This window comes from Dromiciops gliroides, chromosome 4 (genome assembly GCF_019393635.1).
Source record: "Dromiciops gliroides isolate mDroGli1 chromosome 4, mDroGli1.pri, whole genome shotgun sequence".
NCBI classification, from domain to species: Eukaryota; Metazoa; Chordata; class Mammalia; order Microbiotheria; family Microbiotheriidae; genus Dromiciops; species Dromiciops gliroides.
In genome coordinates this window covers 416929377-416945252 of record NC_057864.1, presented here as the reverse complement: position 1 = coordinate 416945252, position 15876 = coordinate 416929377, and the positions used below count along the sequence as shown (strand labels likewise).

General features: G+C 36.9%; 1 protein-coding gene across 5 annotated transcripts in view; it reads right to left on the bottom strand.

Annotated features, from left to right (window-relative positions):
• The window catches only part of FNBP1L (formin binding protein 1 like), a 112143-nt gene that overhangs the window by 32450 nt on the left and 63817 nt on the right, over window positions 1-15876 (bottom strand). For all 5 annotated transcript variants that reach the window (XM_044002747.1, XM_044002748.1, XM_044002749.1 and 2 more), the window contains 4 exons: window positions 8654-8707; window positions 6303-6450; window positions 5860-5922; window positions 2281-2385 (listed from right to left, as the gene is read on the bottom strand). In XM_044002747.1, the coding sequence (XP_043858682.1) occupies window positions 2281-2385; window positions 5860-5922; window positions 6303-6450; window positions 8654-8707 (370 nt within the window). The remainder of the gene's footprint in view (window positions 1-2280; window positions 2386-5859; window positions 5923-6302; window positions 6451-8653; window positions 8708-15876) is intronic.

Here is a 15876-nt window from a genome sequence, read left to right as displayed (position 1 = left end):
CCAATAATCTCTTAATTCTTAAATCACGTGGCCTTTTGTCAATCCTGATCCTATTTGATCTCTCTGCAGGCCTCGACATTGTCAATCACCTTCTCCTGAATACTATCCTATTTTTCCTCCTATCTGTTCAATTACTCCTCTGTCTCCTTTGCTGATTATTCACCTAGATCACATCCATCAGTGATGTATCTCCTCAAAGTTTCATCCTAGTCCCCCATCACTTTTCATTCTACATTATTTCACTTGGTGATTTCCTTAACTCTTATTGACTCAATTATCATTTTGGGGCAAATGATTCCAAGATAAATCAAGGCCTAAATTCTCTGCTGAGCTATAGTTATACCTCTCCAACTGCCTCTGAATATATCAAATTGGATGTACTGCAGGTATCTCAAACTCAAAGTGTCCAAAACAGAACTCTATCTTTCCCCTCAAGCATCTCTCCTGAACTCTTATCACTGTTGAAGACATCCCATCCTCTCAGTCATCCAGGCTACCAACTTCAATGTCACTCTCAACTCCTCATTCATACTTACCCCCAGTATTCAAGACATTGACAAATGCTGTAACTGCGGCTTTCACAGCATTTCTTATATCTGGTCCCTTATCCCCACTCATATAACCATAACCACAGTGCAAATCATTTTAACTTCTCATTTGGACTACTACTATAGGCTCTTCCCACTGGAATCCATCCTCCACTCAGTTGCCAAAGTTATTTTTTAGTTTTTTCTCTTTTTGTTATTGTCATTGCTTTTTTCAATTACCAAACACTTTTCTCTGTCTCACTCTCCTTTCCCAATGAGGAAGAAGAAAAAAAAGAAAAAACCCTTATAATAAGCATAGTCAAATAAAATATTGTCACACTGGCCATGTCCAAAATGTGTCTCATCCTACATATTAGTCCTATTACCTCTCTGTAATGAGATGGTCAGCTTTCTTCATCATGAGTCCTATGGAATCATGACTGGTCACTGCACTGACCACAGTGCTTAAGTCTTTCAAAACTGTTGATTTTACAATATTGATATCATAGTATAAATTGTTCTTCTGGTTTTGGCTTATTTCACTCTCCATCAGTCCAAACAAATCTTCCCTGGTTTCTCTGAAAGTATCCCCTTCTTAATTTTTTATAACAATAGTACTCCATCACATTCATATACCATAATTTGGTCAGCCATTCACCAATTGATGGACATTCCCTTTGCTTCCAGTTCTTTAGCATGATAATAAAGGATACTATACATATTCTTGTACATATAGGACCTTTTCCCCTTCTCTTGGATCTCTTTGAAATGGTACTCGTATCCCTGGGTCAAAGAATATGCATGTTAGGAACTTTTCTGCTTTCCAGAAAGGCTGGGCAATTCACATTGACACCAATATCAACATGCCTCTTTTCTTATAACTCTTCAAATAACTGTCATTTTTCTTTTTTGTCAACTTTATTAATCTGATGGGAGTGAGATGGAACCTCAGGTTTGCTTTAATTTGCATTTTTCTAATTATCAATGATTTGGAACATTTTTCATATGACAGGAGGGCCTGGATGTCTTTCCTTGAGAATTTCCTATTTGTATCTTTTGACCATTTTTCAATTAGGGAGTGGATTTTATTTTCATAAATTTGAATCTGCTCCACATATATCTTGGCAATGAGGTCTTTATCAGAGAAACATGCTGCAATCATCTCCCTTCTCATCTTAGTTGCAAGGGATTTGTTAGTGCAAACTCTTTTAAAATTTCATATACTCAAAATTATATATTTTTTCTTGTCTTGAAAACTTTCCCACTCTACAGATTTGAAAGGTGATTTTTCCTTGTTCCTCTAATTTGCCTATGATGTGATCTTTTATATCTAGGTCAGGTATCCACTGAAGCTTATTTTGGTATATGGTCTGAACCTAATTTATTCCTATCCTTGAAGAAAGATTTTTTTTTATCCCAGGCACTTAGGACAAAGCCTGGTACAAAATGATAAGTCCATTCATTCATTCATTCATTTTAAAGTTATTTATAAGCATGTTTTCTACCCTACCTTTCCTGAAACAGAAGCTCTTTGAAAGCAACAATTATGTCTATGCACATAACACATAAGATAATCACTGACTCCTCAAATTATGGTGACTTTGTAACAATAAATACATGATATCTATTGGATCAAAAAAAGAAAACTATTTAAACAACAGCCAAAGAAACTGCAAATACTGAAAGAAGCATGTCAGATCCCCTTTTAACCTCAAAGACAGCTGAGGTTGTTTCTCATTTTTAGGCATCTTACCTTTTCCACATCTGCCTTGGTTGCATTGGTGTCATTGTCCAATCTTTCGTAGCTCTGCTGAGCCTTTTCTGCCTCTCTGCACTCCCTCTCAAACTTCTTTTTACTCTGCAGATAATGTAAAAGTATGACATTAACTATGAAATTAAATTAACTCATTTATTAAATAATCATTTTGTATGTTAAAATCAGTGCACTTGTCTCAAATGTGAGATATTGCAAAAGGCAGCTTCTGAAGGTAAAGGCCCCCTTTGTATCTGATTGGATGCTTGCTTACACTACAGGAGGAGTCTGTAACATTTTGTATGTCAAGGGTCCCTTTTGGTGATCTGGTAAAAGCCTGTGGACTCCTCAGAATAATGCTTTTAAAAGACAAAATACAACATATAGGATTATAAAGGGAACCAATTATGCTGAAATAAGTTATTTTTTTTAAAGTTCACAGACACCAAGTTAAGAAGCCCTGCTCTACAGTGACTTTATTTATATTGTTGCTATCATTTTATTGATTTCTGTGACTCTGCTTTAGTCACTCCGTATTGTGTATAAACCTTCTCCCGTTTCTATGAATTCTTCCTATCTGTCATTCCTTGTGTCACATAAAATCCATTAATTATATCTCCATCACTGGATATATATTTTGTTTTCAGCAGTTTAAATTTTTGTCACAAGTAATGTTACTATGAGCACTTTTGAACATTTTTTTTTCTTGTCAATAAGCTTCTTGGAATGGGGTTTTTAAGTGAATGTAATCTATGCTTCCCCATCTCCCAACATTAAAACCAGAACATTAAGTTCTAGATTTTTAATGAAGATAAGGAAAATGAATATGCCAACTGATCAGATGTTTTGGTTTTAGGGATGCACTGGTAAAAACAGGAGGGGAATAAAAGGAAAATGAAGAAAAGGTAGAAGAATAATGGGTAGATGCTCTCTAAGGATATGTACCTAGTCACAGAATCAGAGATAAAGGACCTCAACAACCATCTAGTTCAATCCATGGAAAAAAAGAAATCCATGCTACTTTAGGCCATAGAGCCTCTGTTTTAATACATTCGATGTGGGGGAAGCCAACACTTCTTGAAGCCGTTGTTCCATTTTCAGAAAGCTTTAAGTACCCAGATGTTTTCCTCGCTCAAGACTAAATTAGCCACTTTGCCACTTCCCCTGTTGCTTCTGGTTCTACCTCTGGGGTTAAATAGAGCAAATTCAACCCTTCTTCCATGTGACAGTCCTTCAAATTCTTGAAGATTGTTCTCCTCTCCTCTCTAAATATTCCCTTCTCCAAGCTCATGACCAATTCCTTCATCCAATCTTCATGACAAGGAATCAAGAACCTTCACTATCACAGCTACTTTTGTCTGAACATGATCCAGATTATCGATGCCCTTCTTTAAAAAAAAAAAAAATATATATATATATGGAAGTATAAATTTTTTACATCAAAATCCTCATAACAACTCTGTGAGGTAGGTAGTGCTTATATTATTTGCTCCCATTTAACATATGGGGAAACTGAGGCAAAGAGACTTTAACTGGCTTTTCCAGGATCACACAGCAAGCACATGTTGAAGGTGGGAGTCAAATTCTAAATACAACATCATTGCTCTTTCACCTCTCTTAACCTTAATTTTGTAATGTGTAAAAGGAAGAAAATAACCCCTGCCTTTCTCCTTGACAGAGCTACCATGAAGGAAAAGAAAATGAGATAATGAAAAATAAGATAATAAAAGCCCTCTATAAAATATAAATCATTATGCCTCTTAATATAGCATTATCATCGTGCTATTAATGATTATGCCCCAAATTAAATCCACTTAAGGAATAAATCTTAAGGTCAGGAAATCCATCATTAACCCTAAGCTATGGATTCCTTTTCTGTGCCTGATGCTAAGCAAAATGTGAAGTTGGTAAAGCTTGGCTTGGCTACTTCGTCACCATTCTTTTCAGCATAAGAAGGGCATATCAATGCCCTTCTTAAACCATGATGCCCAGAATGAAATGCAACATTCCAAATGAGAGATCAAAAAAACAGTGGAAGTATTATCTTCACTTTTTTGGATACTATGTTTCTGTTAATGAAGTTCAAGATTGCATCAGCTTTTTTTGTTGTGACATCACAATGCTGACTCAAATGGAGTAAGCACTGTCGTCCACTGAAACCCCCAGATCTTTTTCATAACAACCAATGTCTATCCAAGACTCCCCTCTATCTTTATTTATTTATTTATTTATTTATTTATTTATTTTAGGCGAGGCAATTGGGGTTAAGTGACTTGCCCAGGGTCACACAGCTAGTAAGTGTTAAGTGTCTGAGGCCAGATTTGAACTCAGGTACTCCTGACTCCAGAGCCGGTGCTCTATCCACTGCACCATCTAGCTGCCCCTATCTTTATATTTTTTATACAAAATTAAATACATGTACCAACCTTTCTGAATATGACATAAGGACTTTTTTTCAAACTAATATCAGTACCAAGATAATGAAGAGATAGGGTAAAATGTGAAGAAATCAAAGAGACTAAAAATATGCAGGAAGAAACATTATAGTAAAAAATAAAAGAGATTTAGGAGAGACTTAGGTTCAAAGTCTGGTTCTCTCATTCAGGTATCAATCACATAACACTCCCAAATATAAACTAAACCAGATGAAAATGTATTTGGGAAATAGTTAAGAAAATAAATAAATACAATAAAACATAATGTTAATATGTGGTTTTCTAAGTCAAATTGTGGCCCCCAGGGATACTTCCATATGGCTGAGTATCCTCCATTTCTATTTGATGCTCTAACTTAATAACAGTGTGGTCTTTGCCAACTTGCCTTACTTTTAAGGGGGTCACCCTCCTCATCAGTAAAATGAGGGAATCAGATCTGATGCTTTCAAACATCCCTTCCAGCACTAAATCTGTGTACCAACAAAATAACCAACAGTGTAAAACCAAAAGACTTAAGAACACCAAGACCTTTTCAAACTTTGCCTTATAAAATGATATACTTCCACACTAGGAATATATTACTTCTATTTTCTTGAGAGGTTTTAGACTAGAACTGTTATTTCAGGGTATGGAAGAACTCCCAGCAAAGAGCTTACCCATCAACACGTTCTTTACAGTTTGTCTCAGAGAACTGTCTGAAGAACTGAAAGGTGAAGTGACTGAGGATTATGCAACCAATATCGATCAGAGGCAGACCTTGACCCCACAGGCTCTTTTTACTCTGAAATCAGTAACTATCAGTAACTTCAACCTTATTTTTAAATTGTCTAATAGTCACTGTAGAGGAAACAAGAACTTCCTCCAAAGTTTAAGGTGGTCAAAACAGTATTATTTTGAGCATACATGCATGATATAAGTTGTAGGACTCAAAAGGCAAAAAGTTCCAGTATAAGCAAACCAATCATAGCCACAACTAAATATTCTGCTTACTATTTTATAAACTATTAAATAATAAATCTAATGTAGATTTTCAGTAATTACACTGACACATTAAACTCAAAAAGATGCAGAATACAAAACACAAATGAGGACCAAAAAGGGTCTAACAAAACAACACATTAATCATGTGAACATTAAAACTCACATTATCCATCTGTTTCCAGCACATGTCAAGATATTGCTGAGCTTTTCGTCCTTCCTGGAGATGCTAAAAAAGTGCAACAGAATAGAAAATGAAATTATATTTTAAAACTAACTAAATAAAAATTTTCTAACATAATGTGTAAATAACTTTTTAAAAGCCTTATTGATTAATAATTTCTATCAAGACGTGGAAAGAGATTGCTATAAGAAATAATTTCGAAGTTATCAAATGGCATAATCTCATAGAATAGATTCCTACTTGAAACTAAAAAGGACTGTATAAATTAGGCAAGTAAAATTCTCTTGCAATAATGATACCATTAAAAATTCTAGGATAAAAGGAAATCATTCTATGCTGAAAAAATATATTAAAATTAATTAAGCTAGTGATTTTCCTCAATTACAATATTTTGATTATACATGGATATAAAATATGATAATTACCATTTTTCTTTCTGTTTTCAGATCATGAGAATACCGCATTAATTCACCATATACTCTGTGTCCCATTTCTTCTGCTACTACTTCTCGTTGTCCAGCATAGTCATTTAACTCATTAAGGATGTTAAAAAAGGCTATACAGGAAGTAAATCTGTCAAAAACAAATGTAAAAGGACAAAATAGATTTATTTTTCCATTCATTAAGGATGTCTTTAGTAAGATATAAACAGAATTTGGGGAGATCATAGATGTTAGTTAATATATTCAACTTAATTACAGTTAAACTCTCATGAACTTCAAATGGGAAGATCCTACACTAGGTCTTTAAATGGACATATACTTCCATACCTCTTGGAGCAATCTTAATTTATAAGTAAAAGGGTATTTGGCATGGAAAAGAAAGAAAAATACTACCTGAAAACCCTTTTAGTATACTGGTAAGTGCTTAAGATGTCAAATTACTGGCCTGACCTTAAGAATGAACTTGGGTTCCTAGGCTTGGAAGCTGAACTTGTTGCAGAGATGATGTGCTTGCGCCAAGGTGGAACCTGCCAATCATACCACTCAAGTGCATCCCGATGGGTGATTTACAGGACAACTTTTGTATCAGTTCTGGACACAGCTGCCTGTTTGCCTGCCCACCTCCTGAAGGGAAGTAAGGTGCCATTATGGTTGGCACTAAAAGGGGGGATAAAGGGGGCAAAAATAAGGGTAAAGAATGTGTGTGGAGGGAAGGAGAGAAACAGAGAATCACCATATTAAAACACATAGATCTACTCTTTATATTTTGATTACCTTTTATGAATTATGAAGTATTGCCAATATGGTGGTCTAATAACTCAGAAATTCATAACAAATGTAAGAATCCTGACCTCTAATGCCAGGTAATTCTAACAGTAACATGAGAGAGAGAGAAGAGGGGTGGGGGGAGGGAGAGAGAAGGAGAGAGGGAGGGATAGGGGAGAGAAAGAGAGAGTGTGAGAGTGTGTGAGAGTGTGTGTGTGTGAAAGAGAGAGAGAGAGAGAGAGAAAGCTTTTGAGGGCTATTTTCTTCCTTTCTCTTTAAGGGATTTCCTGATTATGAACATTTCACATATGCATTTGAATAACAATTATATATGCATTTGTCTATTGTATGTCTAAGTTACTTGTGTTTAAGGCCATTCCATCTTCTCCAAGTGCCACACTGCACTGAAAATAGTAAGCACTTAACAAAAGTTTGCTATACAAATGACCTTGACAAAAAGTCAATACTAGACTTCCAGTTTCTCTTATTCTATTCAGGAAATTATAAATATGCTAAAAAGCTCTTTTCCTCTTCTTCCATTTATCCAACAGTTATGATATTTTCTCCACTCAAAAGAATAAAGCAAAAGTCATTATAAAAGAAGGTGTGAAAAAGTTCTGTTGTGATCTAGCCAAATTTTCCTCTGAAGATTGTGACACGTGTACAACATACCTAAAGCCTTGATCTATATTTCACTTGACAACTTTCACTCAGACTATTTCAGAAAAGAGTTCATCAAGCCCATTTTTAAGACATAATGTTTATAAAAAGGAACTAGAGGCTCCTTTCATAATTAGTATATTAACTTTTTAACACAAAATTATATTATTGAAAATTCTTTGTAAAAATACAAAAATGAAATTAATTTTGAAATACAGTTGGAAAGAATAATATAAAGTTACCATAAACAAAAGGCAAAAGACAAATCACTTCAAATAGCTTGTTCTTCCTTTAATTAAGAAAATCATATTTATTCTTTTTTGTTTGTTTGGCTTTTTTTAGTAAGGCAATTGGGGTTAAGTGACTTGCCTAAGGTCACGTAGCTAGTAAGTGTTAAGTGTCTGAGGCCGGATTTGAACTCAGGTCTTCCTGACTCCAGGGCCGGTGCTCTATCCACTGCGCCAGCTAGCTGCCCCTCATATTTATTCTTTAACAAACATCATTAAGTAATATCCTTTATGTCTATCCTAGCTTCTAAGGTATTATTCATACTAGTTGAATATCTTTTTACAACTGATTCAAGGATTAATGAGTTTACTAATAATATCAAATGTTCTATGTCATCATGATTAAAAACTGGCAATCTATAAAAAGATCATGATGAGTTTCTTAATAAATATTTTTGGCTTGGATTTAGGAGGACCTGAGTTCAAATCCGACCTCAGACACTTGACACTTACTAGCTCTGTGACCCTGGGCAAGTCACTTAACCCTCATTGTCCCCCAAAAGAAACAAACAAACAAACAAGCAAATAAGCAAACAAACAAATAAATAAATGTTTTTGGTTGCAGTTAGTTATAAGTAAACAAATGTTTTATAAATAGATTTTAAAATGTGTGTACTTTACCTAGGCTCTTCATCTTTGGATGACCGCTTAGGGCAATATTTTTTAACCAGATTCCTAAATAGAGGGAAAGATATAAAGGAAATTATATGAATGCTATTAATTGAATAAAAATACTATACAAGTTTCCAATTCTCATATATATTGTTATATAGTAAGAAAAGCAGGAAGAAAATTTGAAATTATTTCTTAGTGAAAAGAAGCAAATAGCAAACCATTTCTATATCTCTAAAGCACTCCTCTTGTGGCATATACTATTCACTTATAAATAGCATTAAAAAATACTTTGGTCACACTGGGATATAGACACGAAAATGAAGGACAAAAAAAACTTGGGCAGTCTTATAAGTCCATATAGTTCAAAGAAATAGTACCACCTTTCGCCAATCAGTCACTTTTCATACAATACAAAGCTCAGATTTCCAGACAAGTGAGCTGATATTTTCTCAGAAATAAAGATGAAAGGCATTTAAACACTATACTTTGCAACTACTTTTACTAGAACAATCAATGACCCCTTAAACCTTCCCCTTTTTAAAAAACTAAAGCATCTTAGTTTCAACAACTTGCCAATTTAGTTAAAACTCTTCATGGGCTTAAAGGACTTCCAAATTTTAGCATTCATACCATGGCTTCAGTTTATTATTTCAGAGAAGTAATAATAAATCAGCTCATCTCCTAACTGAATCAACCATCTTCACCCTTTCCTGCCACACCAAGAAGATCATCCTACTTCCTGTGAAACTGTTACTCTCAATTCACTTTTTTAAAAAACAAAAGTTACTGATGCTTTAAAAACAATTAATATCACTACTCAACAAAACTGCCATTACCCTTATTTGTTAAAAACAAAACAAAATGGGCAGCTAGGTGGTGCAGTGGATAGAGCACCAGCCCTGGATTCAGGAGGACCTGAGTTCAAATCCAACCTCAGATACTTAACAATTACTAGCTGTGTGACCCTAGGCAAGTCACTTAACCCCAAGTGCCTCACACACACACACACACACACACACACACACAAAACCCAACCAAAAATAAAATCCTCTCAAAATGTTGTTCAAGGATCACTTTCTTGATAAAGTCTTGCCATATTAAACTTACTTGATTCTGCTAATACTGGGCAAGCATTATCATAATAAAGGAAATGTCAGCATTTTTTGAAAAAACCCATAACTATATTCCTAAATTCCATTTTTAAAAAATCTTTAACTTTATTTAAAAATAATTTAAAATTAAAAACTTCTAAGAGATCATGGTTTTATATATACATGCATAAATGTGCATAAACACACATATGGGGGAGGGGTCAAGGTTTCTATGTTTGCCCACAAAAGCCTATTTAACCCATAATGCAAATAAACTATATCACACTGGCAACAAGTGAAGTTTCCTCCTCTTTCCACAATGAGCCAGGGAAACATTTTGATTCAGGCCAATCTTATTTATGGCACCCTCCATTATTTCTATGTTGTCATCTCCCTAGTATCCTATCAATGTGGCCCTCATGTTATTTTAAGTCTCTCCCCTCCACTCCAATGAAATGCCTCAACAAGGCATTTGCTACTCCTGGAAACATTACATGTGCCAATATTTCCTATCTTCCTTCCCCCTCAATGTTTACTTTAATTCCTTTTAGTGTGGATGATCTAACTACACATTAGAAGCAAAATATGATATTGAAATAATTGTATTAAAAATGAATGACATGGGGCAGCTAGGTGGCGCAGTGGATAGAGCACCGGCCCTGGAGTCAGGAGTACCTGAGTTCAAATCTGGCCTCAGACACTTAACATTTACTAGCTGTGTGACCCTGGGCAAGTCACTTAACCCCAATTGCCTCACTTAAAAAAAAAAAATGAATAACTAAGTCACAGAATCTTAGACCAGAAAAGAGCTATGAAGATCATTTCATCCAATCTCTTGCCTATGGAGAGATCGCTTCTGCAGCATCTGATAGGTATCAAGTTTTTGCTCGAATACTTCTATGACCAGAAAGTCGCTAACTAAAAGGAAAACCCATTTCACTCTAATGTTCTGGAGCAAATTTAATACTCTTTATTTGGAAGGAACATCTGTGGAAATATACAGAATAAATGTAATCCCTCTTATTTTTTATCCTTTTTGGGGTTTTTTTTGCGAGGCAATTGGGGTTAAGTGACTTGCCCAGGGTCACACAGCTAGTAAGTTTCAAGTGTCTGAGGCCGGATTTGAACTCAGGTCCTCCATAATCCAGGGCCGGTGCTCTATCCACTGGGCCACCTAGTTGCCCCCTTTTTTGTCCTTTTTAAACTATCTTCATGTAACTATAAAATATTTCACCCATCAAGTCTTCCCTTTTTCCTTGTTCTTCCAAGTATTCCTTCAATTTTCATTACATATCATTTCCAGACACACTGGAATTCTCCAGGATTTTCTACTATTAATTGTCCTGTTAACAGACAGATTCATTTCCCCCTTTTCTTCTAGCTTCTACAAATATTTTCAGTTCTTCCCAATTCTAAAACAAAATAATTACTCCATTGGCTCTTCTACCTCAACCAATTATCTTCACCTATCCTTTCCATCAGTTTTTTGGGGTTTTTTTGGTGAGGCAATTGGGGTTAAGTGACTTGCCCAGGGTCACACAGCTGGTAAGTGTTAAGTGTCTGAGTCCAGATTTGAACTCAGGTCCTCCTGACTCTAGGGCCAGTGCTCTATCCACTATGCCACCTAGCTGCCCCCATTTGCCTATCTTTTATATACAAAATTTCTGAAAGTTATTCACATATGAGACAATATCTCCATTTCCTCATTAAATAGGGCAGCTAGGTAGTGCAATGGATAGGAGTTAGGTAAACCTAAAGTTCAAAATCCAGCCTCATACACTTACTGCCTGTGTGACCTCAGGCAAGTCATTTAACTGTTATTTGTCTCAGTTTGCTCATCTGTAAAATGGGGATGATAATAGTGCTCCCAGGTTTGTTGTGAAATAATCACTGTAAAGCTCTTAACACAATGCTTGGCACATATTAAGCACCATATATATATTGGATATTGTTATTATTAGTTCTCATCTACAGGCAGCCACTAAGTGGGGCAGTGAATAGAATACAAGACCTGGGAATCAGGAAGATCTGAGTTCAAAACCTGCCTCAAACAGTTACTAGATACATAACTTTGTGCAAGTCATTTAACCTCTCAGCCTCAGTTTTCTCATATGTAAAATTGGGATAATGGCACCTATCTCATAGGGTTGCTATGAGGATTAAATGAGTTAAGTGCTATATAAATGCTAGTTATTTTTATTGAAATCCAACTTCTATCTCTATTGAAATTGCTCTCCAAAAGGGCATCAAGAACTTATGATATATGGGGCAGCTAGGTGGCGCAGTGGATAGAGCACCGGCCCTGGAGTCAGGAGTACCTGAGTTCAAATGCGGCCTCAGACACTTAACACTTACTAGCTGTGTGACCCTGGGCAAGTCACTTAACCCCAATTGCCTCACTAAAAAAAAAAAAAAAGAACTTATGATATATTCCGTGGCCTCTTTGCATCTTCATTGATCTTTCTACTACATTTGACATTGTTCAACATACGCCTTCTTAATACCACATTTTCCCAGTTCTCTTTCACCTCTCTCTAACTGATCCTTCTATGTTTCTTCTCAAATTCTTAAAGTAAGTATTTTTTTAGCACTCTCCTTTACCTGTACTCTTTTCTTTGGAAAATTGTATTCACTTGTGTGGAATCAACTATTAACCTCAGAACAAGTAAGTCGCAAATGTAAATCTCCAGGCTATAACCAACTACAGCATCAAGAAGACATGTGACAGGCCAGTCAAACCACCACGCCTTCCCCTCCACCAGGGAATGGCAGGGAATCCCAAACCACCAGCCCTGTTTCCAGTCTGGCCTGCATTATGAAGAGCTACAACTACTGAGAATGAGACCATTTTCTTTACCACCATTCACTACCACTAACAATTGCAGGTAAACCCAAGAACCGCATGAATGGCAGCCCTGCCAGATCACCAGTCCAGCCTCCAACCACTATCATCTAGGAAAGCAACTTCTGTGGTGTCTCTGGCCAGAGATCTCCAACTGCTAAATCCCTGAGGAAAACAAGTCAATCTAGATGAAGAAAGTAGCAACGTTTTCTTTGAGAAAGAAAAAAGAGGCTGCATGCATCAGAAAAGTCAAGTTATCACCTCCTCCCTTCAGATCCTGATAAATATAGTCCAGAACCTGAAGCCTAAGAGCCTTAGGAACAACAGCAGTGTCCCCCAGACCACCAGCCTTTGTTTCCAGTCCAGGTTCCAAAGTCGAAGTAAAGGGACCAACCACTGAGCATGTAGTTTTGGGGGTTGGTCCTTGACACCACCAAAACTACCTAATCACCAGTTGCTACCCACAGAGGTTAAGTCCACAAGGTCTGGAGATGGCAGCACTCCTAGACCCTTGGTCCTGGCTTTGAGTTCAAGCCTCACAGACATCATCCAAGGATAAAATGTTTGTAGTTATTATGTAATTAGTTTTAATAACATTTTTTATATTGGCATTTTCTCATTTATTAATTTGTCTAGCTTTTATTTCTTGAATTAGGGTTTTGTGACAAGGTCAGACTCTGCCCCCTGAGGTACTTTTGGGTGGGATGATCAATTCTACTTGATTTTGCCCTGGGTCCCCTGAGGTTCTTTGCTGACTCCTTCCCAGATTATCTGCCCCCCCTCCCCCGCCAAACACCCCTGTCTTTGAGATTTTAAGCCCTGGAACTTTAAGGGTCCTCTCTGGGACCTCAGGACAGAATTTCAGGTACTGGAGGGTCCTGCCAACTATGGCATTGTAGCACATTGATTTGCTGGTCACTCCTGGCTACTGCAACCAGGACGTTCAAGGTCTCTACCCTAGGGATTTCTCAGGAAAACCTTCCATTCCACTCTTGCTGTTTGTTGACACAAAGCTTTGGCAAGCTACAAAGGGAAGGGAAGTGGGGGGAGTAGAGAGGAGAAGAGGTTGGGGGGCGGGGCTTCCACTAAGAAAAGGAGGAGAGAGAGAGAGAATATGACTATGAATGGCTGGTCAACGTTTCTATTTTTTCAAAGTAGTTTGTCTTCACAATATTGTTGTCATTATATAAATTATTCTCCTGGTTCTGCTCATTTCACTATGTATCAGTTGATACATAGTTCCTCTGAAACCATCCTCTTCATCATTACTTACAGCATAAGATACATCTTAACTTGTTCACTCAATCCCTACTGATAGGCATCCCTTCAGTTTGCAATTCTTTGCCTCCACAAAGAGAGCTGCTATAAATATTTTTGTACTTCCTTAGTTAAGAGTTTGTTTTGGTTTAGGACTAATCCCTCTCTTAATCTACTCTTCCTCTTATTTCCCTCTTTGTACTCTCCATTTCCCTCCTGCTTCTCTATTTTGTGAAAGATTTTTCTGTGTCCAACTTTGTGTGTGTGTGTGTGTGTGTGTGTGTGTGTGTGTGTACCCTCTTCCCACCTCTGACCAGTTCATGAGAGCAAGGGTTAAGTGTTAGCTGTTCTCTAAACCTACTATTCCTTTCTCTGTCTAGTGTATTCCTCTTTGCCTCCTTTTCTATTCTTCTTTTAAGATCATCCAGTCATAAAAGAACTACTTTCAGGTCTTCTATCTAATTAATTAGATTCCCTCTATGACCTCTGATGATGGTAGGGATCAAACTGGACACATGTATCACCTCTCCATATTAGAATGCAAACAATTTATCCCTTTTCAGTCTTTCCCACCCCCACCTCCACCCCCACGTTTACCTTTTTCTATTTCTTTGACTCCAGTACTTATACTTCTAAGTTTCTCAACAACTCTCATTTTCTTCAGGATTGCTTGGAAGCCTTTATTTCATTAAAGCTCCATTTTCCCCTGTAGGATTACTCTTAGTTTTACTGGATGGGTTATTCTTGGTCGCATGTCTATATCCTTTGCCTTCTAGAATATCGTATTTCACTTATAATGGTAGCTGCTAAATTGTGTATGATTCTGACTGTGGATCTTCAGTACATGAATTCTTTCTTTCTGACTGTTTGAAGTATTTTTTTCTTTGAAGTGGAAGCTCTGGAGTTTGGCTATAATATTCCTGAGAGTTTTCATTTTGGGGTTTCCTTCAAGAGGTAGATGACCAGTAGATTCTATTTTCACTTTGCTCCCTAGCTCTAAAACATCTTTTTAGGTAGTTAAGAATTCTTAAAATATCTCTCCTTGATTTGTTTTCCAAGTCAGTTGTTTTTGCTATGAGATTGCTTACATTTTCTTCTTTTTCTCGATCAACTTTGTTTTAATATTTCTCATTGTCTCATACAGTTATAAGCTTATATTTGGCCCATTCTATTTTCAGATAATTTGTTGCATAGGCAAGGCTTTGTAAAAACTTTTGTGCAAAAATTCTAATTTCCTTTCCAATTTTTGTCCTCTAGCCTCTTATTTCATTTACTTAAAAAAAAATCTTCATCTCTGTCCGGAATTCTAGAGGAATTTGTGCTCAAGCTGTGTTTTTCTTTGAGGCTTTGCTTGTAGATGTTCTTAGTGTCATTCTTATTTTTCCTGAGTTTGAGTCTTCAAGCTTTCCTGTCACGACAGTAGCTCTTTATGATCAGGTTCTTTTTTTGTTTGCCCCTTCTTCCAGCCTACTTCCTGACTTTGGACTTTATGCTGGGTGTTCTGTCCACAGAGAAGCCTAACTGCAACTTCACCCTGCATCTCTCTGCAAGTTCCTCACTTAGGTTTGTGTCTAAGCCTGTGGCCTTACCCCATTTGGAGTTCAAGTAGCCTGCTGCTGGACTCAGTCACTGTCAGCTAGCTGGAAAGCTCCACTGGTTCAGAGTGATTACACTTGAGGCTTCCCTTTCAACTGGAATTCCTGCCCTATTTATTCCTCAACAGGTTTCAGACTGGACTGGAAGTGAAACCCTGCTCTGTTCTAGGATCTAAACCACAGCAGTACTGCTGGCTTCTAAACTTTTTCCTTACTCAGCACAGTTTAGAGCCCATAACCATTCCTCACTCTGGAATGCCATCCTCAGGTACAGGCCACTCCCTCAGTAAGCCTTGGATCTGTGAACCTCAACTGAGCAGGGAATAAGCTGCCAGTTGGCATCTGTTATTACACCCTCAAGTTTAGGGCCCTCTTGAATGGATTGGGGAACTCCCCTTGCCCTTGTGAAGAGCTTCTCCCAGTGTTAGAATACTCTCCTGAACA